Source organism: Typha angustifolia, chromosome 15, assembly GCF_048772165.1.
Source record: "Typha angustifolia cultivar Huaian chromosome 15, ASM4877216v1, whole genome shotgun sequence".
NCBI classification, from domain to species: domain Eukaryota; kingdom Viridiplantae; phylum Streptophyta; class Magnoliopsida; order Poales; family Typhaceae; genus Typha; species Typha angustifolia.
Window position 1 is genome coordinate 6,965,481 of NC_133253.1, and position 25,205 is coordinate 6,990,685.

At 36.4% G+C, this 25,205-nt stretch overlaps 3 protein-coding genes across 8 annotated transcripts; 1 reads left to right on the plus strand and 2 right to left on the minus strand.

Moving 5' to 3' along the window:
- The first annotated feature begins 882 nt into the window (after nucleotides 1–882).
- Nucleotides 883–6,358, plus strand: LOC140779576 (RNA polymerase II C-terminal domain phosphatase-like 4). 4 transcript variants are annotated; one of them, XM_073124701.1, is made up of 9 exons: nucleotides 883–1,098; nucleotides 1,286–1,464; nucleotides 2,147–2,229; nucleotides 2,866–2,993; nucleotides 3,840–4,020; nucleotides 4,208–4,497; nucleotides 5,180–5,368; nucleotides 5,572–5,610; nucleotides 5,938–6,358. In XM_073124701.1, exons 2-9 carry the CDS (start codon nucleotides 1,307–1,309, stop codon nucleotides 6,247–6,249), a joined length of 1,380 nt encoding a protein of 459 aa, XP_072980802.1. In that variant the 5' UTR covers nucleotides 883–1,098; nucleotides 1,286–1,306; the 3' UTR covers nucleotides 6,250–6,358. The 4 variants fall into 4 exon arrangements, with proteins under 4 accessions (XP_072980802.1, XP_072980803.1, XP_072980801.1 ...); XM_073124700.1 differs by lacking the exon at nucleotides 883–1,098 and having other exon boundaries at nucleotides 1,121–1,464; XM_073124703.1 differs by lacking the exon at nucleotides 883–1,098 and having other exon boundaries at nucleotides 1,399–1,464; nucleotides 2,147–2,257.
- A 748-nt stretch (nucleotides 6,359–7,106) lies between these two features.
- LOC140779725 (uncharacterized) lies at nucleotides 7,107–11,952 on the minus strand. Its single transcript, XM_073124963.1, has 5 exons — nucleotides 11,572–11,952; nucleotides 10,945–11,022; nucleotides 9,722–9,821; nucleotides 8,469–8,611; nucleotides 7,107–7,869 (listed from the first exon to the last, which is right to left on the minus strand). The coding sequence occupies exons 1-5, from the start codon at nucleotides 11,821–11,823 to the stop codon at nucleotides 7,660–7,662; spliced, it is 783 nt and encodes a 260-aa protein (XP_072981064.1). The 5' UTR covers nucleotides 11,824–11,952; the 3' UTR covers nucleotides 7,107–7,659.
- A 1,392-nt stretch (nucleotides 11,953–13,344) lies between these two features.
- On the minus strand, nucleotides 13,345–24,730 carry LOC140778761 (mannosylglycoprotein endo-beta-mannosidase). 3 transcript variants are annotated; one of them, XM_073123618.1, is made up of 12 exons: nucleotides 24,712–24,730; nucleotides 24,536–24,677; nucleotides 23,346–23,484; nucleotides 21,508–21,735; nucleotides 21,114–21,172; nucleotides 20,713–20,761; nucleotides 20,328–20,558; nucleotides 16,951–17,120; nucleotides 16,579–16,783; nucleotides 14,659–15,327; nucleotides 14,327–14,554; nucleotides 13,345–14,230 (listed from the first exon to the last, which is right to left on the minus strand). In XM_073123618.1, coding segments are annotated over exons 1-12 (2,922 nt in total). In that variant the 5' UTR covers nucleotides 24,713–24,730; the 3' UTR covers nucleotides 13,345–13,429. The 3 variants fall into 3 exon arrangements, with proteins under 3 accessions (XP_072979719.1, XP_072979721.1, XP_072979722.1); XM_073123620.1 differs by lacking the exons at nucleotides 23,346–23,484; nucleotides 24,712–24,730; XM_073123621.1 differs by lacking the exons at nucleotides 21,508–21,735; nucleotides 23,346–23,484; nucleotides 24,536–24,677; nucleotides 24,712–24,730 and adding an exon at nucleotides 21,386–21,466.
- Between the last annotated feature and the right edge of the window lie 475 nt (nucleotides 24,731–25,205).

Consider the following 25,205-nt stretch of genomic DNA (forward strand, 5'->3'; position numbering starts at 1 on the left):
AAAGATGCTATTTGTACGCCGCTGAAAATAATTTTAAAATGGGTATCAGGTATACCAGTTGGAATACTTTTCTTTTCTTCATTACAAACACTGTAGTTAATGGTATTTTGCAGTAGTTTTTTTTTCCACGTTCATTAGATGTTTATAGATGAGCATATGTTATGATTATGGCAACCTGTTACTGTATAATATATATCACATAATTAACTGATTAACTATCATTCCGACATTTCGCCTGTTGCTCAAAGATTTTTTTTTTTTTTTAGAATAAAGGAGTTAGATTCAGCTATTTTTAATTGCCTCAGATGGAGAACTTTCCATCTCGACCAAGACATACAAGTCGGGTGGCATTAGGTCACCCACTCGAATCATACCGGCCTGGGTTGCACCCAATCCCTGATGCATTGCCCAATCAGCAGTCCTATTGCTTGTCCTACGTCGTTGCTCAATGATGTTCATGCCAAAGTTTGGTGATCTACATGGCCGACCAGCTGAAGATGTTGTACAATTTCCACTTCTAGATGTCTCAATACTTCTCTAGTCCTCATACATATTAACGCTGTCAATGCATCCTTCATATCATTAGTTTCAAAAGATCAGAAAATTGCAGCGTTCTTCTCTTGACAATTCCAAAATGGGGATGTGAAAAATAGAACTCTTTAATTGAGAAGGTTCTGTACCAAGCTTTAAAGATTCGCGATCAAAAGGTCTTATTTTTGTTCAAGACCTTTCCAGATAAGACTGGATACTTGAGTTTCCTTCTTAGTATTATTCAGTGGGTCACTACTAAGTTCTATCTGAGGGCAGTTTAACTGGGGGTTAACCTCACTTTTCTAAAGAAATCTTTTATTTGTTTTGAAAGCTATCACTGTAAAGAAGCTATGAGTTTGATTCAATTTGTATTGAGGTTAATATTTGATGAAATCTTTATTAAAAAACTATATATTATGGCTATAATTACTCTTGAGGCCGCATAATTTTAGGGTGGGAAATAGAAAATTCCCTACAATTAAATCGTTTGTCCCCAAAACCTGTCAAATCCCTAAGTAGAGTCTCTCTCTCTCTCTCTCTCTGGACTTTGGAGAGCTAGCCTTCGAGGTAAGACCGAAAGACGCCTCTTTAATCTATCTTCGTCTGTGTCGCACGATTTGTTCTCTTTGTTCATCTGAGCCGGAGTGTCCATTTAATTTCAGGAAGTTTTGCAGCTATAATTTCTGCACTAAGTTCAGTGGTTGAGTCTTCATCATGTTTCTATTCCTACCGCTTACTTTACTCCATGCAACAGGATGACTGCGAAGTTGCAAGCATGAGTTTGGCTGCAGATTCCCCGTCGCTATCGTCAAGCAGCAGCGATGATTTCGCTGCATTGCTTGATGCGGAGTTGGAATTGGCTTCGTCTAAATCTTGTCCTGATGATGATGGCCAAGCTGTTAGTGTTGCGGAAAGTGAATTTCAAGATCGGAGGTATACTTTTTGAAATGGACTTCTTCTGTAGTCTTTAATTACATTCTTTTTTCCTCTTATAAATTGAAGTAGGAAGCGTGGGGACGGACGTTTATAGTTAATAGAGTTTACATGGAGTTCAACTACCAATGTGTTAGCAAAATTAGAGTAAGGGAGGTTAAGTACTGTGAAAAGGTCAAAACTTATTAGGCCGCAGGACCATTTGGTCTCGTTAATTTTGTACTGAGGTTTGGAGGTGTTTAGTAGATATTGTATTAGCAGTTTTGGTATATGCGCGTAAAAAGACATCATTGATAACAACTCACTCTCGTTAAGCTCTTACGGTTTGATGTTTTAAACAAGTCTAATGTATTATTTGATTGTACAAGACTGCAATTTTTTTTATGAACATAAATTTGGAGTTACAAAATTAAATAGCTTTAATAACCATCTGATGATCTAGGTTCTCAGACTTTCTTGTTCCCCGCCCCATATTTTTACTGATCAATTTTCAGGTGCTTCCATTTTGTGTTATTTTCTTGTCATGAACTTCTCTTCTAGAATCCAGTGACATAGTTACCGTCTGGTTATTAATTGTTATACATCAAGTTCAAGTGAAGCTGACCTCTGCAGTATTAAACTTATACAGAATTTCTTTTCATAGAGTGCATATGTAATAACTTCTTGCCAAATGCTTATGCAGGACTAAGAAACAGAAAATTGAAGACTTTGATACGGAGGAGTTGCAGGGGAGAGTAATGGCAGAGTCAAATCGAGAAAATATTGGTATCAGTTGTTCAGTCAATGTCCACAAGTAAAGCAATTTATCTCTTTTAATTGAAATTATAAAAAAATTGCTTCTCCATTTAAGAAATGGATCTTGACCATTTCATAATCCCCATTTAATATAAAATAGACGAGTTGACAACTGTTTGTCTTTCTCTTGTTATCATCTTATATTCTCTCCATCTTGGATGAAGTTATCACACCTCAATAGGTACTTGACTAGGGATGGAACCATTGCCTTCGTTTATGGAATACGAGGAAGGAAAGGGGTGGTGGGGTTTCTGTTACAAGGAGAAGCTAAGGACATGTTATCATTTAATTAACTATATTGATCATTATCCTGAAAATTTGAAACAGTTCTCTGTTAGTTGGATAATTAACATCGTAAATCTGGGGCTATTTGGAGGGGAAAAAGATCCCTTCACTGATCTATGACCTGCTTAGTAAGAAGACTGTTAGCATGACAATTCATGTAATGCTATACGTGACATGCTCTTAGGTGCTTAAATCATCTTCCTTTATAGATTTCCAGTATTCTTTGTTTGCACTTTGCATTGCTCATATTCTGGGGGTTGAGTAGGTTAGAAAAACTCAACTTAATGTTGGTCCAATAATGTATGATACATTCTGTAACAGGTACATCTACAGAAATCCTAAATGATATATGCCCTCCACATCCTGGATTTTTTAAAGGATTATGCATGAGATGTGGACAGCTAGAGGAAGATGATGGATCAGCAGTTGCTTTTGGTTATATCCATAAGGTAAATTTATTAGCTAGATCTATATCAAGTCTTGTTGATTTCTGGTCTGATACCTTCCATTGTTGATTTTGGTTAGGTTTTAGTTATTGATAATAAGATGCACAGATTTCAGCATTGGCTCAGACAATGCCCTTCTACATTGTTTTCCAGGTTTTGCTTTCTAGAAATATAGTGGCTTATAATTCCTTTAATATTTGGACCCCCTTAATAATTAATATTCGTTTGGGAAATATACCATTATCACTCTTTGTCCTCAATATCTTTGAACTCTCTAATATGTAGGGAAATGCATACTAGATGTTAGTATGAGGTGAATTGTCAATCAAATTACGAAGTTTTTGGCAGACTATCTTTACAAAGAATTGGGGTTACAAGAGGCTGCTTTTATTAATGCAATATGAATGATCGTTTCCTTCTAAGAAATCTTTCGTCAAGCTTTTGCTACATTGAAACAACAGTGTAACATGCTGCAGACATGATTCTTGGAAAAATAGGCAGCACATCCCTCCTAGGTAAAAGTTTAGTCACATATCATCTAGGCATTAACATGATCCTTGCTGAAGGAAGAAATTATCATAACCAATAGGTCATCTATGTTAAGTACAATCATCTTAATGTGTAGAGAAAGGAATAATTGGAAGATAAGCAATGTAAATCGGAAATGCTAAAAACTGTGAATAAAGGAAAAGAATTTAGGAATATGTCGGAACTATTCCCATAAGTAATTTGAAGAAAATAAATGCAAAGTAAGTTTAGAGCTAAATAGAACTTTGTGTTACCCATGTCTTAAGTGAGCTCATATTCACTAGAATATTGTGTGACATCATAAAATTCTCCTTAATGCAGGATCTAAAACTAGGTACTAGAGAGATTGATAGACTACGCGGAGCTGATCTAAAGAATCTGTTGCATGGGAAAAGGCTGATACTGATATTAGACTTGGACCATACTCTACTGAATTCAACCTGCCTTGCAGATGTATCTGCCGAAGAAGAATATTTACTTAGACAGGTTGATTGCATGAAAGGTATTGCTATTCTTTTTATTTGCTTCTGCATTTTTTCTTTGATTGTCCAGACCAGTTTCATTGCGCTCTCTGGATTGCATCTATTTCTTTTTTGTGTGCTTCTTATAGTTATTTTGCAACAGATTGTACAGAAGATTTATCTCATTTGGAAAGTTAACAAACTTCTTTTATTTAATATGCCATTTAGATGATCCTGGCAGAAGTTTATTCAGATTGGACACCATCCGTATGCTAACAAAGTTACGGCCCTTTGTGCCAACCTTTTTAAGAGAAGCAAGCAAATATTTTGAGATGTATGTGTATACTATGGGGGAGCGCTTTTATGCCCTTGAAATGGTGAAGCTTCTTGACCCTGGGAATGTCTATTTTAATTCCAAAGTGATTTCACAATCTGATAGCACCCAGAGACATAAAAAAGGCCTCGATGTGGTGCTGGGAGCTGAAAGTGTTGTGGTGATTCTTGATGACACAGAGTTTGTAAGTATATTTTATCGCTGAATTAGTTTTAATTTCTCTTTTGTGATTTAACCTTTGCTATTTCCCTTTTTCAATGAACTTGTACAGTCCAGACTTTCCTGACAGTAGCCACAACTATTTCTCTGGCATATCTGTACTAGCTAGTCCAGCTGACACCTCTCACTGTGACATGTTACTTTAGATTGACACTTGGTTCCTGAATAACTCCCATGAACCAATGAGTGGAGAAATGAGAAATCTAATCATTCTTGTAAAATTATTCCCTATATATCCTTATTATCTCAGTTGAAACCTTTTTAGATAATTAAACTTTAATAGGAATGAGGTTATCAATACTGGTTGAAAACTACTTTATCTGAGACTGTCTGAACAGACTAATAGAAGGAAATTCAACATTGCCCTCAACTGATGACATAAGGTGTTAGCATGGTCCAAATTCATGTCTATGGCTAGTTTTCTTCCTGCAGATTGAAATGCTAACATGAAACTGTTATATTATTGAAGTTGTGCCAATATGAGTTAGTGAGAAGAATGAGAATATCAGAGGATAAGAAACAAGTGGCTTTCTATGAAATTTTTCGTAACAATATATTTCTTATGCTTTGAGACTTTACATATTGCAGTGGTAAATCCGTACTTTCTTTGTCGGAAAATTTAATTGATTTGGAAATCTCTCTTGTAGGTGTGGCATAGGCATAAAGAAAACCTAATTCTAATGGATAGGTATCATTTCTTTGCTTCTAGTTGCCGCCAGTTTGGGTTTAACACGATATCATTATCAGTGGCCAGGAAAGATGAAAGAGAATCTGATGGTGCCCTTGCAACCATTTTAAACGTTCTAAAGCGAATTCACCAGATGTTCTTTGATCCGGTTAGTTGCACCTTTCCTTGTGATACTTCACCGTTGATCTTAAGTAATGCCTACTGTTACATCTTTCTATTGTTCCCATTACTCAGAAGTTTTGTGGTGATTGGAGTAATAGAAAGTTAGCTTTGGGATTTATTTGAGATCTTTTTATTTCCAAGACATATTCGCAACTTAAATATATATTGTACTTGCTACTCCTTTTGCAGGACCTTGAAACTGATCTGTCTTCCAGAGATGTAAGACAGGTAAAATACACGATCATAAGTAGCTTGTATATATGTATATGTTTTCTTCTTTCCTTTTATAATAAGGGAATCATGAAGAGGAGATAACGTTTCATTGATTAAACTTCTATCCAGACAACTTTCATTGGGTTTTAAGAGTATTAAGTTAGACATGTTTAGCTGTAAAGATTTGCTTGTTACGGACTTGATTTTGGTTTGCTATCTGAAACTTGTCAATTTCCTCTAGTCGCAATGCTTTCTTTATGACTGTTATTCCAAGTTCTGCAAAATTACGTAGACTCTTTCTTGACACTTTGGTTCTTTACCCTTTTGGTACTTCCAATTTAGGTAATCAAAAAGATACGCCAGGAAATATTAGACGGGTGCAAAATAGTTTTCAGCTGGGGGTGCTCATCTAAATCACGTGCTGAGGATCAGCCAATGTGGAAGATGGCAGAACAGTTAGGCGCAACATGCTGTACGGAAGTGGACTCATCTGTCACCCATGTTGTTGCGATAGATTCAGGAACTCAAAATGCTCGCTGGGCCTTGCAGAATGAGAAATTTCTGGTTAACCCACGTTGGATTGAGGCGTCAAACTACCTGTGGCATCGGCAAAAGGAAGATGACTTTTTAGTCAGCAATACAAGAAACCAGTGATGATTAACGTGCTCGTTCCCTGTTCTTGTTATTAAATTTACTATTAGTAATCTATCAAAGAGATCTTTCGAATTAACTTTTAAAAAGGAAGAGTTTCTTGTCTCGTGTATCATCATATTATCTGAGAAGTTACATTTCAGGTTTAGCCACTGGTTGCTTTCTGTTGTGATGGCATCAGGTGATACACCTGATGAGCTTCCATATGCTTGCGAGTAGAAGATGAATCTTGTTTGATTGTATATGCCAGAAAATTAGAAGTTCTATTGTCCTCAATATTGAGTTCATTGTCCCTGCGATTCATTGATGTAATACATGTTTGAATCGATACCTCAATATTATCGGGTAATTATGCTGGGATGTTATTCCTTGATTCGAGCGGAAGAGGGGAGATGGCAATTGGGAAATCTATCTATTAATTTTAGTGGTTTTTTTTTTTTTTTGAGAAAAAAAAATGAGGCTGTTGTCGTGCGTAGATTAATTGGTAATTCTTCTGATTAATGTCTTTGAAGATTTTGTAATTAGATCTCTCTTTTTCCCTTATAATTTTCGTATATTGGTACTTTAACTAATTACTATTGACTCTAATCATTTGAAAATTTCTCTTAATCAAATAGACCTCAACGGCAAGACTTCCATTTGTTTTTTATATTAAAATTTTCAATTTTAAACTATTTTCACTTCCATTCTTGAAGTAATTGATTCTAATAAGGAAAAAAAAAATGGACATTAGATAAGAAGAAGAAAAAAAATGGGCATTAGATAACCTCGCTTATAATCTTTCTAGTACGCAAACTTCAAACCACCGAATCAAACCTACTTTCTTAAGAAAAACACTGTAAGTAGGAGAGAAAAGAAGAGAGAGTAAAAAAAATCTCTTGTATAAATAGATATTGAGAGAAAACAAAAGATGACCATCAGAGGCCATCATTTTATCTCCCTTTCTCCTTCATTCTTTTCTAACATTCTATCCAAATGATGAAAAATATATTCTTCCCATCAGAATAGGTTTTAGGCAGAAAAGAAACTTTTCAGCAATATACATATCCAACTCCTGTTTTAAATTTTAAAATAATGACACAGCCAATTATTTCTTCAGAAGTAGATGCTGAAGCTCTTGCAATTGCCTAAATCTCCAGAAATTGAGTTGCTTTACCACTGAAAATTGCATCACTCATCTGCAACAAACATCCATTGATCCTCTGCCTTGACCCCTCCAGTCCCTAGAATTTTGTTTTTCCTTTTCCTCCAAACAAGTTGTATACATACAAAAGCATGTGTTCTTTCTACTTTAAAAACAAGCTACAGTTTTCTGTTATCTCTACAATATGTATTCTGAATCAGATTAAATAGATCTCCATATTACCACAAACTTGGGACAATACCTTAGGATCTGAGATTTGCAATAGGAACTTAATCAGACTTATGAAGATTGTGAAGAATGTACAAGGAGGCAGATGATAAGAAAATGCACACGGAGTAACTAAGAAGGTCCAGTCCTGTAGCTATTGTCACCATTTTGCTTCTTTCAAACATCTTTACCAGAAGAATCATAACAATAACATGTCCCACCTTGGTCTTTAACTCATCAAGCGAACTGATTTTCATCCACTTTGGCCTTTCCTGCAAATTTAAAGCAATAAAGAAAACCTCTGCTTTAGCTGCAGCTTGACAGAATTCAGTCTTTGTTCTACAATAATAATAGTACAATAAAAAAACTGGTTTGTCCACCTCTCACTATGCTGTACATAGATAGAATGTCTATGTACTGGACAGATTCAAAAACAGCCAGTGCACCAGTAAGATGTACAAAGAATTATGTAATGCTCAAACCTGGCTAAAATTTTCTGGATTAGCATGACTTGATGTAAGTTATATCATTTATTTCCTTTCTTTTACTTCTCTTTTAACTCTGTAAATTGATTTTTTGATCTCATAAAGGCTGTTCCTTTTTATTCCAAACTAGGCCTAAGTAACCGTCCCATTCAAATAAAGCCCACCCCACTATAGCTGAAATTACCCCCCATAAAAACTCTTGAATCAGTGGGGTTGATTTTCTAAAGTATTGGTAGTGGTTAAGTTGGTTGAAAAGCTAGTCGAGCTATGTTCATTATTTTTGAAAATCTATACGGCCAAAGATGTGATCACTATCTAGGAGAAGAGAAAATCAGTTGATATTCTTCTTACTTTCTTATTATAATGGGTACTACTTCAACAGTTACCTTTAAGGCAAACATCCCAAATAATGAAGATCCTCTAAGAGCACGATCTACAGCAGAGGGTACAGCTGGAGTTGCATTGCTGATGAACAATCCATATAGACCCATGCCAAATATCAACATAACAGTTCCAGCAAGATACACATCTGCAAAATAAAGGGTTTTAACCTTTAATTTTTAAGAACATTCAGAAATCAATAAAGGCATTATGTTAAAAAAACATTAGTTATTGGTCTAGTGACTTTTAATTCTTGGAAAGCCTTAACATGTTTGATAATAGGATATATGAATAGTCAAGCCATATGACTGAAAAAATAATGATATTGCAGTCCAGCACTATGAATTGATATTTGAAAGTAAATTAAAGTGATATTAGAGAACAAGCTTAAGCTGCCTCAAAAATTAACACCGACTTTCTGAAATCCCTCATCTATCTCCGTAAAAATGAAAACAAGAATTACTGTAGAGTATTCCGCCTCTCAAACAATACTCAATCATTGAAATTGGAGATACTAGTGTGGATGACATGTGATTGCTAGTGTGCTCAAGTGATTCCTAAAGGCTGTGGGTATTGGACGAAAAGGTTAAGGGCATTAGTAGAACATGTGGAAACCAAAAATCATACTGAGATGCACTCACCAATTAGACTGCAATGGCCTTAAATTCTAGTTTTGTGTAGTCCACTCAACTGGCGTTAAGTGGATTACATATAGGGTATAAAACTGTAATGGGACCAAGGCTAAGTTCTGTCGGAAATCCCAACTCAAGTTTAATTTGCTCATTTAGTGGAAAAGATGGTGTAACATGTAATTAATGTAAATACAGGATTTGAACCAAAAATCTGCTTTTATGTAGGATATTGCGTCCAAATTCCCAATTTTTAGAACAATCAGGATGAATTTAAGAAGACAAAAAAATCATGGAACAATGTCTAAGGTGTCAAATCTTATGGAAATAATAAACAAGTATGAACTAGCAAAAAGTCAGAGATGCAAGTCTAACATCATATCATGTTACTAATCTGATGAAGAATCCCTGAGATCAAAGGTAGATTTGTTTAATCTCCTATATTGATTAAGCAAAATCTCATTAATTCCCATGAGACAAAAGTAGATGTTTGTATCTGAATTCATGGTTCTCAAAAGGATCATAAAAGTTTCCCATTCTATATCATACAATTGATGGTTCACTATAGTAATATAGCTATAAGTTTGTAAGAAAAGATTCACCAAAAGCTAAATTGTTTAGATGCTCACCAATAGCCTCAACTAGGCGTAGGACCATCTGTCCTGTGTGAACCCCTTTGACACAGCTCCCCCAATAAACCTTGTATGCATCGACTATGTAAACGCAGCCCTAATTAAGAATGTCAACTTATCAGCCCACTTAAATTTCACACTAGATAGAGAGTTATCTCAATATGTATCACACAATATATATACCAGAGAATACACTTGTCCATAACAATGCAACCAAGCTGAAACCAACCATTGAGAGAAGCGATATGAATAAGCAGCTAAAAGTTATATCTATGTGAAAAGATATAAACCAATAAAATCTTGCATAAAATTGCACATGTTCATTTGAGTCCATAGAAAAATTGATCAACGTTGTCTCATACTTCTTCTCCATAATCCTTAACCTGCAAACTTCATCCCATACACTTATGTTGCATGCTCAGTGAAAGTAAGAGGTAATGGCTAACCTAGTATAACTCTTCAGGAATGCTACTAAGTTTTACTCGAGGAAACTATGACAGGTGAGGTAGCGTAACTTGTAAAATTTGTAGTACAACATCAACCAATAATTAGGGTTTACGAGACTTCCTAATCCCTATATAGATAAATAGAAAGATGGAAGAACATACAAATCTATCAGATCCAAAAGTCTCAGGAAATTCTGCTAATTGGACAATCCAATCCCAATCTGGCCAAAAATAAGCCAAATCCTAGCCAAGTAATCTGCAGAAACAATTCATTGATGAAATTGCTACTTGTATATCATATACCAAGAACAGTAACGGATGCCTCATACTGACAATTTTAATTAAGGGTTCAGTTAATGATATTAAAAGCTTATACCATCAACGCTCTTAACACTGAATGGGCTAGTCAGAAGTAGTCCTTTATTCTAGATTTGGAGAATGTAGTTTACAATACTCCTCTCAGATCAAATTTTGCTCCTGCAGCATCCTAGGCTATCTCCATGAAATTGCTTAGATTCAGCAATGTAGTTTTGTACATTTCATACATTAGCTTCTTAAATAGAGGAATCTGCAGTCAGGAATACATAAAATTTTCACAGATAATATGTAAAGCTTCAGCATCATCACCCTATATTGAATATCTACTTATGAGAACCTGTTGAGCCATAAACTTATCAGCTAATCATAGTAAATAGAAAGAAAGAAAAAAGATAGGAGTATCAGGGCCGTCAGGCCATCTCACATTAGAACAGAAGCATGGGTTAACAGACTTACATTCAGAAAGCACAGCAAAGAACCAGCTAATGAACCACCCACTGCCAATAGAGCCAAGAAGCGAAAATCAAAAATCACCTGCTTAGCACGCAAAGGGGCAAATATATCAAAGAGTGCCAAGATTATAGTTAAACCGCTTTGCCATAAAGTACAATAACATAATGAGAAGAGGCTGGAGAAAAGCACGAGGAAGCAATACTAGTCAAAAGCTCTCCAGGAAGCAGTACTTCTTTTCACATTGGATTCTGTATCTAATTTAGCAAGCACAATACAGTAAACTATGTTAGTGTATAATAAATCCTTAAGTCCAACTTCTAAACTAAGCTAGTCGGGACCTCTGGGATCCAAAGGGGTTAGAATTTGCCAAGAGCGAAACTAAAGTCTCCCTACTCATCTAACAATTATCAATCCGTAGAGAAGCCAAAGATGCATAAGGAAAAGTATTAATCTCACTGTTCACCCCAGATCATCAGGTGCAAATGGGGTACGACCCCACAATTCGCGATTAACACCTCCACAGCATATCCAAGCAAAACCCAATTGGATAAAACAAAAACCCCATGTGTAACCGTTCCAGTAACTATATGAGACAAACAGAGATAATCTGTACGACGAAATTCCACTGACCCTCTCAATGGTGGATTCGGCGGAAGGCGACAGGCGAGCGACGGCGTTTCCATCGCCCCGCTCGGCGGAGAGCTTGTAGTCGAACCCCACATCGGAATGCGTCGGGGAATTCGTGGCCTTGGCCGTGGTGGCCTCGCCATGGGAGGTGAGGCAAGCAACGGCGCGGCGCGAGAGTGCCAAATTCTTAGTACGGGCAGTTCGTAGGAGAAGCGAGGAGATCGGCGTGGCGTGGACCGAAAAAGAGATCGCCATTTGCTAGGCCGAGAATAGAGAGAGAAGATCTAGACGTACGGTAAGATAGATATTCGTAAGAGAGAGAGAGAGAAGCGGAGATCTTTGAGACGTCGAGGAGAGAGTGGGGTGGAAGGAGCTCCGCGATTCAACATCAACGTTGATACTTTTATATTAAATCAAACTGAAAGTAATCGTCTCCCATGCTTTTCACTCACACCGTCAGTTTTATTTATTTATTTTAATTTTGAGATCTTAGTAGTAGAGTAGTGTTCTAGAATGGTCTTCGTTTTTGGACGACAAACCAACGGTGGAAATTAATCCGATGGTATATTCGAGACATCCTTATTGGAACCTCATATAGACCTCTTCTTTCTCTTCTCCTGGTGCACGTGACCAAATTTTTAATAGAATATTAAAGGATTAAATATATTTTAAAAACCCCCCCTTATTTTTTAGACCATAATTATTAAAGGTCATCATAGTGGCTTACTGGTATCTAATAAAATTTATTGATGCGGGAAAAGAAATTTGAAGTTAAAAATATATATATGAATATCGTTAACTTATGTTATAGACACGTGTTCCACATTGTTTGGAACTTGCAGTCCGGTGGAGATAAATAGACACGTGTTCCACATTGTTTGGAACTTAAAGAAGGAAAAAAAAGAAACAACTGTCGAGAAGCAGGGGTAGTTGATGTTTAAATAAGCCCGGCTGTTAATAGATCTTGTTTCGAGATTTGTCGGCTAACAGAAATCCCTGGCAGATAATATAGCTTGTGTGGTTATATCACGCAGTTTGCAGCACAAAGTTCTTCGATTTAGATTTTCTAATTAGTAAAAGTAGGCTACGATAAATTATAATTTCAGACTGTTTTTTTGGCGATTCAGTTCTAACAAATCTCAAAAAGACTATCGTGTTTTAAAAACGTCGCCAATAATCTATGTAATTTATACGTATCGATTATATAAAATATACGCTCTAATTTTTTTTTTTAAATATATCGAGATTAAAAAAATATCACACATCATTTATGTAATCTATATACATCGTCTATGCTCTAATTTTAAAAATAAAAACGTCACGTATTATCTATGTAATTAATATATACGTATCACCTATGCAAAATATATTCTACAATTTTTAACGATGTATTCATCGAGATTTCAAAAAAAAAAAAAATATCACGTATCACCTATGTAATTTTACGAATCGCTTATGTAAAAGATTCGCTCTAATTTTTAACAATATGTACATCGAAATTAAAATAGTAAATTAATCTAAATTAATAAAAAAAAATATCTGAATTTATAATTTGATAAATGAGGAGAGCCTATTTCTATCAATTAGAAAACTAAAATGCCTTTTACTATAAGTTACCTAGTTATATCGGTGGCATATTCAAGAATGTTGTTGATGTTTAGAAATTCTTTTTTTATTCTTTCAAACTACTATCAACATCTTCTCATGCTTTACAATTTTATTCTATGTATAAAATTCTAATCACCAACAACATTCTAGAATATACTATAATAAACAGAAGCAACCTTTTCAAACGTTTATTATGTGTTCACAAGATTGTCTTCGATTACACTAAGCAGACCTGATAGATAGCAGTAGGTGCTCAAATAACAGTATGGTTTACATGATGATTCCATCCTTGAAGAGTAACACGAGGACTGACGCCCTGAGGGGCCTCAAATGAGATGTTAATTGTCATCTTCTCACCAGGTACAAGTGAGAAATAGTTGTCAGAATAATGGACAGGAAGGATTCTTGTGTCCTCAAAACTTCCTTGATTCTTTTCTGCACCATGAACTGAAAAATGAAGGAAAAAAGCAATCCCTGAATCAGATCCATTTATATTGACCACGCTAGGGCTTTCAGCTGCGCTTGCGAGACCAAGGCTTTCATATATTCTCCTCCATACACCACATTCTTGTTTCTGCAGGACGAACTTCTCGATAGATTCTACTGAATTAGCGCCGTATTGAGTGCCATCAGTGTGATGATTATTTGATTTGAAGACTAGACTTCTAGAATTTGAGTTGACAGACATGTTTTCCACACGCATTTGCACCTTGTACATGGAACCTGAAATTGAAACTTGAGAAGTAACCTTCAATGGAATTTTCTTTGTGCGGTACGGTTCCAACAACTTGTAATCGCTTCTAGGAAGATGCAACCAATAAAAGTTCCGGGAAAGAATTGCAGTGTCTGACAGTCTGAAGAGTTTGAGGAGAAGAAAATAAACTGGCTTTGCATTCTTCATCTTTGGATATTTCATCTCGACTACTTGCTGTACTTTCTTTGGTGGAACAAACATTTTCTCAGTAACCTTGTAATATGGGCATGTTCCTTCCAGGTCCCAGACTGAAATTTCCACTGCTACATTTGAAAGTTCATCACGTAAAGTATTTACCACCTGGAAAGAGTTCATTTTTATCATTACTACAGTCATCCGAAAGAAAAAAAAAGGTTTTCACTAATGGATAACAAGAGATGGACTGGTTCGCTATACCTCTATGAAGTAGGTTGCCAAATTAAGCTGGACGTGTACTGGTTCAGCAGCACAACGGCAACCATAGAAACCCGCAGTTTGGTCATGAAGATGATCATAAAATTGACCTCGAAGGCCTGTCCATGGATTCTGTGTCTTCCAAATCAGAAGGCCAGTATATTTGGTCCACATTCGAGAAGTCCATCCTTCCAAAAGAGCTCTATATTGGACATAATTTACAAGTTGTGCCTGAAAAGGGATGCATAAATATTTACAATAGGTGGCTGAAATGCATCAAAAGCTGGCCAGCAAGTCTTCATGAAGGATATATTTCAGTACTCAGTTTACTTTACCTTTTCACAGAAGTCATCGAGATTCTTCGGGTGGCCATAAAGTTCAATTTGATCATGCACCTTCCCTGGTTTTGAGTAAGGAATGTACTTATGGTACTCCCAAATCGGGTTTGGAACTTCCTCTATGTACCCATTCGATCTCTTGTTTAATAACGGAATTTCCCATCCTTCTGAAGGCATCGTAGCTCTAATTGTAGCTGCAACAGGCATCCCCACTGAGCCAACCTCAGGGTTGAACCCGTAGCGGTAGAAATCATCCATGAAGAAAGCTTCTGGACTTTGAATTTCATAAGGACCATCTGTAAAGTTACCTTTTCCATCTGCAAAGCCGTCCCACATTGATCCTTGAATATATATGCGAGTTCCATCAAGATATTTGCTTGGATCACTTGAGTCCTGTGAAAAGCCTTCTCCTGGTGTTGTCATTTTTTCTTGAGGCATGAAAAGTGGATGCAGCTTCAAATCATTTTTGAGAGCTCTATTAATATCTACTGGTGGTACTTGCTCATTTCCACCTACCCATAGAGCAAGACTAGCATGATTTCTAAGAAGCCTGACAGTGTCCCTGGCACATAGCATGAAAAGTTCATGGTCTAGAGGCCCATCAGGATTTGACACAGGTACACCTCGTCCATCAACATCTCCGGTTATCCAGAACTCTTGCCATACCTATATATTGGTCAAATCTTCTGTTAAGTACAAAAGAATGTATATATTACCATGAACAAATAAATATAGAATTTAGCAGAAGATATCAATAGCAAATAATAGATAATCCACAAAATACAAGAGGACTTCAAATGAGAGCTTTGATAATGTTAGATAACCAGATGTAAAAGCTTAAATTTTTAAGCAACAAATCAATAATACATATTATACAATTAACATGCCTCCCTATATACAGCCCTTATACGCCATATGTGAACAAACGAAAGATAACGAATGTAAGATCCTCCACACTGCACAAGAATATATAATAGAAAATATATATTAAATGGGGTTAAACGAGGTTTGAACTCCAAATCTCTAGAAAACCACTCTAATATCATGATTAACCCAAAAGTTTAAGCTTTTAGGTAATGGATTAACAATTTATATTATACCTTTAGCAGATAAACAAGTGTCATCAAATCTGAAACCTTCAGTACACCTCTCAGTGCAGTTTCTGCACATTCACATTATACCATTTAATCACTTTAAGGAACACAATGATCAATATGCCACTCTTTTCAATGATGTATAAACTAAGGTAATTTATCCTGGTTCAGAAATTAATAACATTAACTGTAGAAGAATAGGCCAAAGATCTAGTAATAGTAACTGATCAACAATATGAACAAATAGCAGTTCACATAATCATAGTGCGTTTTCTACATATTATGTCTTCCTCCATTAATTAACACTCAGATGTAACATGACACTTGAGTTCTGTAGATACTCCCAACGAACAACTATAGCCATGCTTAATGACATTGGTTAATAATGGTCAATCAAAAACACAGATAACCATTTTACTGTATAGAGACCTCATGATGGAATTACTATGGCATTGGCTCATGAAAATGAACGGGGTTCAATGGTCCATATTCATCTTCTCCCTCATGACAACATAATCCCTGCCTTGTACTGCATGGGCCTCTAAATACTCTTTGATGAGAAGCAAGATTGCGAGTTGTGTAACAGAGTGCTTTAAATTATAGCAATGCTCATGGTTGGACCAATAAATTGGACTTTTTCAAACAGCTACAATTCTTAGTTGCTTACTTTTCATGCTTCCGTATGATAAGGAAGGAAATCAGACATGGTAAGATAAGGAAGTTTATTTGATATCTTTCACCATCTGCAACTATCACCAATAATGGAACACTAGAACTAGGAGAGGAAACATAAGAAATGTTCAAGCTATGTTGATTGTCTCACCAATAATCCATAGACATCACAATAATGATAAAATTCAGGCCTCTCAGCTAATCCACCACCCCAGCAACGGAGCATATTAAAGTTCATATCTGCATGAAATTTAATATCTGTCTTATATCTCTTCTTTGATAGCCGCAAGAGTCCATCTGATAATATCCAGTTCCCTCCACGAATAAAAACTGGTTCACCATTCACCTTGAATAGCCTGCAGATGAAGCACAATGAATCAGATTCACCATTCACCTTTAGAGGAGAGGCTTCTCCATCCAGTCCATCTCATGTAATTGTAGAATATGCATTAAAAACCAGAAATCTCATTATTTGCAACCAAATGCTCCCTAAGGGAGAAAGATGGTAAAATGTGATTGTTACCTTCCACCAGTAGCAGCATCAATTGTGCTCTCAATCTTGCGGAATCCAAAGTGATGACTCCAAGAATCAGATGCTCCAAATCCTTTTACATCAACAGTTATTTCAACATTATACAGGGACTGGTTTCCCATGCCATTTGGCCACCATAAATTGGGTTTATAGAAGAAAAGCTGCAAGTCATTAAAAAAGTAATAATACCCTAATGAGATAAACCCAGGGGCAAGAGATATACCTAAACAGTTGCTATGTTACACTGTTTTTTTTTTTTTTTTTTTTGCAATAAGCTTGTCATGTTCAGAAAGAGGGAAAAATAGAACTCATCTAAATGCCTCTCTTTTCACATTGTAATACAATGGCTCCTTTAATCAATTAATAAAAACTAGATAACCAATTATCAGCATCCTAATCAACAACTAGCCTTTTTCTCTTTAAAATAGCCAAGTTTGATCATAGGACCTTCACCACAATCTTGTGCTACTTAGAAGAAGCCTATGACAAGGAGGGCAAACAAAAGCCTCCATTAATGGTGGATCATGGTACCATTTAGCACAATCAACAAACTGGTCATTTAAGTGGCCACTGTACCTTAACAAAAAGAAAGAAAGGTTCTGTGTGCCAGCTGCCACGTACTTCTCCATCTGGACAACTACAAAATAAGGGAGTGGCAAAGACCCTCCATATAATGATCGATCAGCATCGGGTGCAAAACAGAACCCACAGAATGTGCCACAAGTGCACGTGGCACTTCTTTACTTTAAGATAAGATAGAGAAGAAAAGGGACACAGGGCACTAGGGTGCACCTACTAAAATTTTCAGATCAAGAAAGAGGAAGTTCAACTTCTCTCTCTTTGTCAGCTTGCAAGAATGTGACAGGATAGCAAAAGCAATGGCTTGCAGACAACTTCTATGCACTCTTCTCAATAAATAACCCACTCTCTCCCCCTCCCCTTTAATCTTATCCAAGCATTTTGCCAATACCTAGGCATTGCGAGACTTGTCCACGCCACAATAATACTTGGCAAAATGACAACCACCAGGCCTTTCCAATAAATCTGTCAACTACGTGAATCATCACACTTCTCCAATAAGCTAAGCTTATCAAGATTAGCAAGTTTCTAATCAAAAGTTATCGTCTTTCTTTCTTGTCTAGACAATTCCCATGTCTAAAATATCTGTCCTACTTTGGACAAGTCTAAATTGTAATGGAGGAGGCCAATTATTCCATTTACCTAGCCTTACAACTACTATACCTAATCCTCTATTGTTAGCTTCTTTCTTTGATCACAAACTTGCACCAAATTCCTAGGGGCTAGAAGTTGGTGCCAAGTTCCACAGGAACTATCAGTACTGCAGCCACCTAATTAGGGATGTCTAAAGAGACTAACAAGCACAAATTCTATATAAAGTAAATCAGCAAAAGATAGTAAATCATTTGGAAACTAGGAAAAAAAAATCACTTAAAGTAACGAAAGGTTCTCATTCTAAGTTTATGTTGTCTTCTTATAATGAGTGGTCAGGGGTGTAAAGCAACTAGAAGAAAATGCAAATGCGACTATTAAAATCATTCTCCATGATATCCCTATATGTTCTTGTAAGAACTGGAAAAAAAAAATAGAGAGAAAAAGAAGAGAGGAGGGCGAATGTGCATTGCACGTGCAAACCCCTTTCCTCTCCATCTCTAGCACATGACAGGAGAAGTGGCTATGGGATTTTCGGCCATTCCAAATTAAATCCATATTCAGATTAAGATTAAAACATAACCTATAAATATAAACGCTAATCCTGTTATTTCGCACCCTACAGTATTATCTCTCGCTCTCTTCTTCCTAATCCTTGTCGAAGCTTTCACTGTGGATTGGACCACTGGAGCATTCGAAGCCACTACGCGACTCACCAGTGAGCCCTTTTTTACCCTACAAATTTAATTTAAGATTAACAAGGTAGATTGAAAACATCTAAATTTAGGCGTTTGTAGTTTCGACAAAGCTGGCCGACCGACAGCTTCAAGTCGTAGCTGCCCTTTTAGCAGAAGCTTCGCGTCATCGACTTCGTGTCGTGAATACTTTAGAGCCCTCGTGGCTCGAATAGCCACCGACAATGGAGCTGGCATCGATCATTGATGATCGACCTCCTTTCTTGAGCACATGGCTATGGTGGAGAGGAGTCGTCGGTGTTGTTGGAGGATCTTTGGCGACGATGATCTCGGCCCCTCTCTCTCTCTCTCTCTCTCTCTCTCTCTCTCTCTCTCTCTCTCATGCGCGCGCTAGGGTCCCTTCAAAGGAAAAGACCAACTCGGGCAATCCGAGTCTATCTTCTTCCCTTAAGTTAAAGGGACGGGTCGGATTTTGGTTTTGAACCCAATAGACTCGACCTGATCCAATTAGTGTTAAGAGATTGGATCTTTAGCCCAATCCATTTAAGTGGATTTCTAGGTAGAGGCTATGGGCCAACTGCAACCCAAGCCAACACTTATGGGCTTAAATTAGCCGATTGTGTCCTTTAATTAGTTTTAAATTTAAAATTTTTTGATATGGATTAAATTTAAAAAATATTTATTTATTATTAAATATGGTGATTTTAGCATGTGAACTAGAGATGTCAATCGTTTCACCTAGACTCAAATGAGTGAGTTCACTCACATTCTATCTCTCTTGTATTTCATATTTATTTACATGATCATGTATGTCATGTGTGCAAATTAAATAGTATATTTCTGTGTGCAAATTAAATATGATATTTTTATGTGCAAATTAATTATCATATTTTTGTATGCAAGTTAATTATTATATTTCTGTGTGCAATTTAACTATTATATTTTTGTGTGCAAAATATATGACTCAGTGTAATTTTATACTTCATGCAAAATAACAATTTTAACAACTAAGAATATTAATGAAAAAATATAATTAATATTTGGTATGACTTAGAGAATAGTCTCGGCATAAATCACTTGCAACTTTCCGTGACAACTCATGTTCTATCAAGAAGCCCAAGGGAAAAACTTTAGTTTAGATCACTGCAATGACTCCGACGTGATTAGAAAACAACCTCAGATCAGTTCGACAAAATTTCTTGAAATGACTCTAATTTCTCTCAACGGTTAGTGGAAGAGGCAGAATGTTTTATCACATAGTGACACATATTTGTGATCCCAAACGGATCAACTATGAGAAAAATATATGAGTACTATCTCAAGATGACTTCTAATTAATATGGATCCACAGGATATAAAATCACTACTAGTATCACGGTGGTTGAGATGTCATGCCTGAAACAGCATATATTTCTTAATATTATCAGTTACATGATTAACCAAATGTGTTGGTGAAGTATTGCTATGAAGAAAACCAAGTATACACAATATGCATGCACTTACTGGAGGAAGTGTGTACTGCAGAACAGACTGAGAAGGGATTGACAACTCCTGACTTTCAAGATGCTCGACTAAGCAAATGTTTCCTTCCACTTCTGTTGTCACTTGGATAGTCAAAGAACACTCTGCAAGCCATGTACTTCTGTTTTGCAATTCAAGTGTTGTATGTAAGTATGATCTCTTAAAGTCGTCAAAGAATGATGAAACCAGGTGAGGATCGGATATATTTACAGGCTGCATTAAGAATGCACTAAATATCAACAGCATGTACAATCACCTAAAATTTCTCTTCTAAATTTGGAATTTCATTTTCCACTGGATTGTTGACTAGCACAAAATCTATAATAGAAAAAGATTGTCAGAGACAAAGCACTATATGAAAACTCACACCGGTAATGGAAATCGATACTTCATCCCAAATGCCAGTGTTCCTATCCCTGAAGGATCACAAGAAGCAAATGATTGAGGTATATAAATTATTCTTCACCAACAACAAATGCTTAATAAGAAAAAATAAGTCAATTATTCAACAACAGAGAAGCTAGAAAAAATTGGAAATAATAGCATTCCTTCTAGGACCCAAAAAGAGCATGACTATATACTTGTTTTAAGGCACTTATCCCTAAAAACAACAACGGACTGATGGCTCTGGCATTGAGAAATTGTTCATTCGGGAAGTTATCAGAATATTGATCAATTATAAAGAAAAGTATATAAGTTAAAACGCAAAGAAAATGATGATATGCACACTATCTTCTATCCATAAAAATTAAAAAAATCAACCCCTACCTTATTGGAGTCATCCAATCCCAACCTTCAACGTACTGTGTGGCAACATCTTTTCCAATCTGGCTTGAACAAAACAAAATCTTTTAGCATTCATAATGTACAAATTTGCAAGATTATTCATCCTATAGTGATTTTAGCAAAGAATGGACAGAGTATATATGCATTATTAAATATCTAGTTTATCCCATAGACTGACTGACTATTTGTTTAATAGACATGATATTACAAATTCTGCTAGACATGACATATATAGAGGATAGATGCATTCTTGCCTTCACAATTTGCAATGCCCAACATCTTATGCAACTGCAGCAAGTTTAACAATGACAATGGCCATGTCTCCGTCAACATTTGTATATGTCTATGAATCAGCCGCATGGAAATTGAAACTAACCTCATGATCACCACCTTGGCCTCCTTCGGCAGGAATACTGCCAGGATGATCAGGAGGGTGAACAAGGACAGCAAGCAAATTATTTCCATCAGGATGAAGAATATCAGTAATATCAAGAGAGTGTCTGCGGAACATCCCCTTAGGAAGTATCTCTTTGTGCCCATTCAAGTACACATCTGCTGAATAATTAATTGCACGGAAATTGAGATTCACATGCTGCTTTCCTGACTGAACATGGCAATCACAATGACATGAAATCAATATAATGATTAGAAATTACAAGGCACATAAACAACTTGTCTATGACAAAGAACATTAACCATTAATTGATGCAGCTAGTAGCTTGTATTTCTTTGTGACTCACAATGGTTTGCATGAACAATAGGCAAAAACTATTAATGTTTTCTTTATCACTGATGTGTTATAGCCAATAAGCAAATAAATCATGCAGATTCATGGACACTAGTGTCTACGCGGAAAGATTTTAATACATGATCTGTTTTGCCAGTTATATAATTTTAGGCAATAAATTATGCATGTGTGCAACTAGTACAGCATGGCATGAAAGGCAGACACTAAAACTGTCACTGGTATTGTTTATGACAACGGCTTCCCTACAGTGATGGAGAGAGAGAGAGAGAGAGAGGTCAGCATGTACAGTTTTCTCCACAACCTATCTTGTTATTTTCCCCTCATTCTAGTTATTAATTTTGTTATCTAATGTCATAACCAAAGAAGATAAAGAAACTCCCTATAAAAGTTGATTCTCCAGAGGAGTTAGCCTCCATATCCTTTTTCATTTTTTATTTCTTGATAAATCTTGATCATGTAGGCTATTCATTGATTAGACAAGAGGTTAGCTCTACTCAGTACACTAGGCATGTGTGCTCATAGATTCTCGAATTATAAGTTGGACAACTGGAGCCAACCCTCCCCGTAGAAAGAAGCCACAACTGAGCTATTCAATGGCGCGCAAACAGTCCAGCTCACACCACACAATATTCTCCTTCAGGCACTGATGCAGCTTCCTACTAGGAACCTCTTGTTTGTGATCATAGCATTACCATCATCAGTTCTCCATTCAAATTAGTATCAATATCTTGCATTGAATATCCAAAAAATGATAACACAAGTATGCAAATCAGTCACTCAGTCAGGTAGCACTGGAGTCCAAACTTGACCTTAACTTAGAATAGAGCAACAATAAGTAGAAACTAATGAGTAGATATGGGATACAGGTATATAGGATGAAATTCAATCAAAATAACTGAATTTTGGATAGATATGATTAATTGATTATAATAGGTCAAAAGGGAAAATTAGGACCAAAACAGACTGAGTTAATTAAATTTAGCTCAAATGCAAGGTCTTGAATAGCTAAAATCATATGAAGATGAAGTGCAAATGTCGGATTTACTTCTTTTTGGTGTTCACAATGTTCCAACAGCATGTTAACTTCAGCTTATCAAATGCTTCATGAGAAAAAATGGAACATTCAAAGAGATGCAACGATGTCCGTGTTTGGTACATCACAAAATTTAAAATTTTATTGCATTAAAACAAACAATATACTGTAACTTCTCAAATCTAACATTAAATGTATGAGTTAGAGGCTAGTTCCAATGAAGATAAGTTTAGTGTCATAATATCTGTACAAATTCAGCTATTTAACTCCAACTACCAGAGTATAAAGTTTTATTGATATTCCTATTACAGAAAACGATGACCATAAAGGCAGTCGATATACCAACAGGGAATGAAGTTATGTAATCTAACCAAAAGTTAAAAAGAAAAAGAAAAAAGAGAAACAGCAACACTTCTGCACAAGTATTACCTACCAGTGCACACTGGAAGGTTGTAAAGAACCAAAATGTATAATAATCCCTCCCTGAATCAGCTATGTCAATTATTGCTTCATTATTTAGCCCATAGAAAGGATCTGGCACCAACTTGTTCTTCACTAATGTTCCTAAGACACTAAATCCTGCAGAAGTCAGTAAATGGAGAAAGAGAAATCTAGCATTGCATTGGAAGAATCAACAATGAATGGAAAATAATTAGTTAGATAGTTTTCCTTCTTAGATTCTAGAACATTCAATTAATTTGCTATTGAAGTGGAAAAAAAAAGTAAAAACACTTATAAATAAGAGGAAGCAATTATATGTAGCAGATATCTACTGCATATTGTAAACCATCCTCATTACGTTAAAACCTACTTTCATATATGCACAGGTTTTCTTAGAGCTAGCTGCAAAGGTATCTAAACTTGAATGCCACAAGTGGCAAGTAGAATTTAAACTGTTGTCGATTAGAAAAGCAACGTTTAGCCCTCAGATAGAGAAAAGGACCCGGTAGTGGCACAAATGGAAACATGCACCTAACAAGAGATGGCTGTGAATACCTTCTGGAAACAGGTAAGTAGCATTAAGTCATATCAAGAGTAGTCAAATGGAGACAGATCCGGGTGTCATGAAACACGTTAATACATGTGACCTTTTTTGTAATTCGTAGAAAAAAGCCATATCAAAAATAACAATCTGCTCAAACGGATCATTTCTTCCCATTTATATGACAATGGTGACCTCCAAGTACTCTCTAATGCCGGATGTTTGCGATGGTGATGTTGCAAGGCATGGCAAACATAAGTAAGTCCTTCACTATCGAGCTTCGAATTTTTCCTACGTAGCTATAACCACAGTTAATCAATCATATACATGTCAAGGCTGCATAATACTTGCCTAAAGAAACTCATAATTTCCCGAAAGATCCAATCTTGACTCAACCAAATCCTAATTGACAAACAAATAATCTACCCCACAATTTTGAGTCGCACTTACAACACTCAGTCATTCATCCACTGTCCCCAGAGTTCTAATTTGCCCCAATAAAAGCTAGTAACTCTAATGCTACAACTCACAATGCCGCTCCTAAAGAAGGAATTGGAGTCGAAATGGAAATGGAAATGGAAATGGAAATGGATATGGGTTCTCTAAAGCTTTTGGTCTTTAGGTTAAAATAGTCGACTTACGTGCCAGGCACGGCCGCCTCCATCCACGGGGCGTCAGGGCTCGAAGGGGGTTGGGTGGTGGTGAGTTGGACGCCGGTGGCTGATACTTCGGTCGATCTCGCCGCCAACCATCCTGAGTCCAGCACCCTCTTCCCAATCCCCATCTCTCTCTCTCTCTCTCTCTCTCTCTCTCTCTCTCTCTCTCTCTCTCTCTCTCTCACTTATTAATTTGCATCCTGATCGTGTGTGATAGTGAATGTTTTGGGGGTTTAATTGCACAGGGGGGGCACGGGTTGCACCTTCTGCAAGCCTGTCGCCACGAGGGGACTGGAAGTAACGACAGAGACAAAGAGCGATGTTTTCTAATTTTAAAAAATTAAAAAATAAAAAATAAAAAGACAAGAGAGATGTTCTAAATCCAAATGCTTTTTGAGTCCCCGTACGTCTAAATTTAATTACGACCATATCACCTCACCTTGTGGGCAGCAAAGAGAGCTTTCTTAGCTTGCAGGTTGTGAGCAGCTTGCAGCTTTCTTAGACACTTAGAAATAGGGGTTGTAATCGAGCCAGATTACTCGGGTGCGAACCAAAGTTATGATAACGCAAACATAAATATTATTTATTTATTAAATAAGTCAAAAATTATTTAAGTTTATAGAAGTTATTCGAGTTTTAAATTCGGCTCAGCTCA

Coding starts and splice junctions, on each gene's coding strand:
- LOC140779576 (XM_073124700.1), top strand. CDS start 1,277: ATGCAACAGGATGACTGCGAAGTTGCAAGCATGAGTTTGGCTGCAGAT. Junction 1,465..2,146: donor AGTGAATTTCAAGATCGGAG/GTATACTTTTTG, acceptor ATGCTTATGCAG/GACTAAGAAACAGAAAATTG. Junction 4,021..4,207: donor ACAGGTTGATTGCATGAAAG/GTATTGCTATTC, acceptor TATGCCATTTAG/ATGATCCTGGCAGAAGTTTA.
- LOC140778761 (XM_073123618.1), bottom strand. Junction 17,121..20,327: donor TGCAGTACACACTTCCTCCA/GTAAGTGCATGC, acceptor AATGACTTGCAG/CTTTTCTTCTATAAACCCAA. Junction 14,555..14,658: donor TCGATGACTTCTGTGAAAAG/GTAAAGTAAACT, acceptor ATCCCTTTTCAG/GCACAACTTGTAAATTATGT.
- LOC140779725 (XM_073124963.1), bottom strand. CDS start 11,823: ATGGCGATCTCTTTTTCGGTCCACGCCACGCCGATCTCCTCGCTTCTC. Junction 11,023..11,571: donor CCGAATCCACCATTGAGAGG/GTCAGTGGAATT, acceptor CGTGCTAAGCAG/GTGATTTTTGATTTTCGCTT. Junction 7,870..8,468: donor TTGGGATGTTTGCCTTAAAG/GTAACTGTTGAA, acceptor TTAAATTTGCAG/GAAAGGCCAAAGTGGATGAA.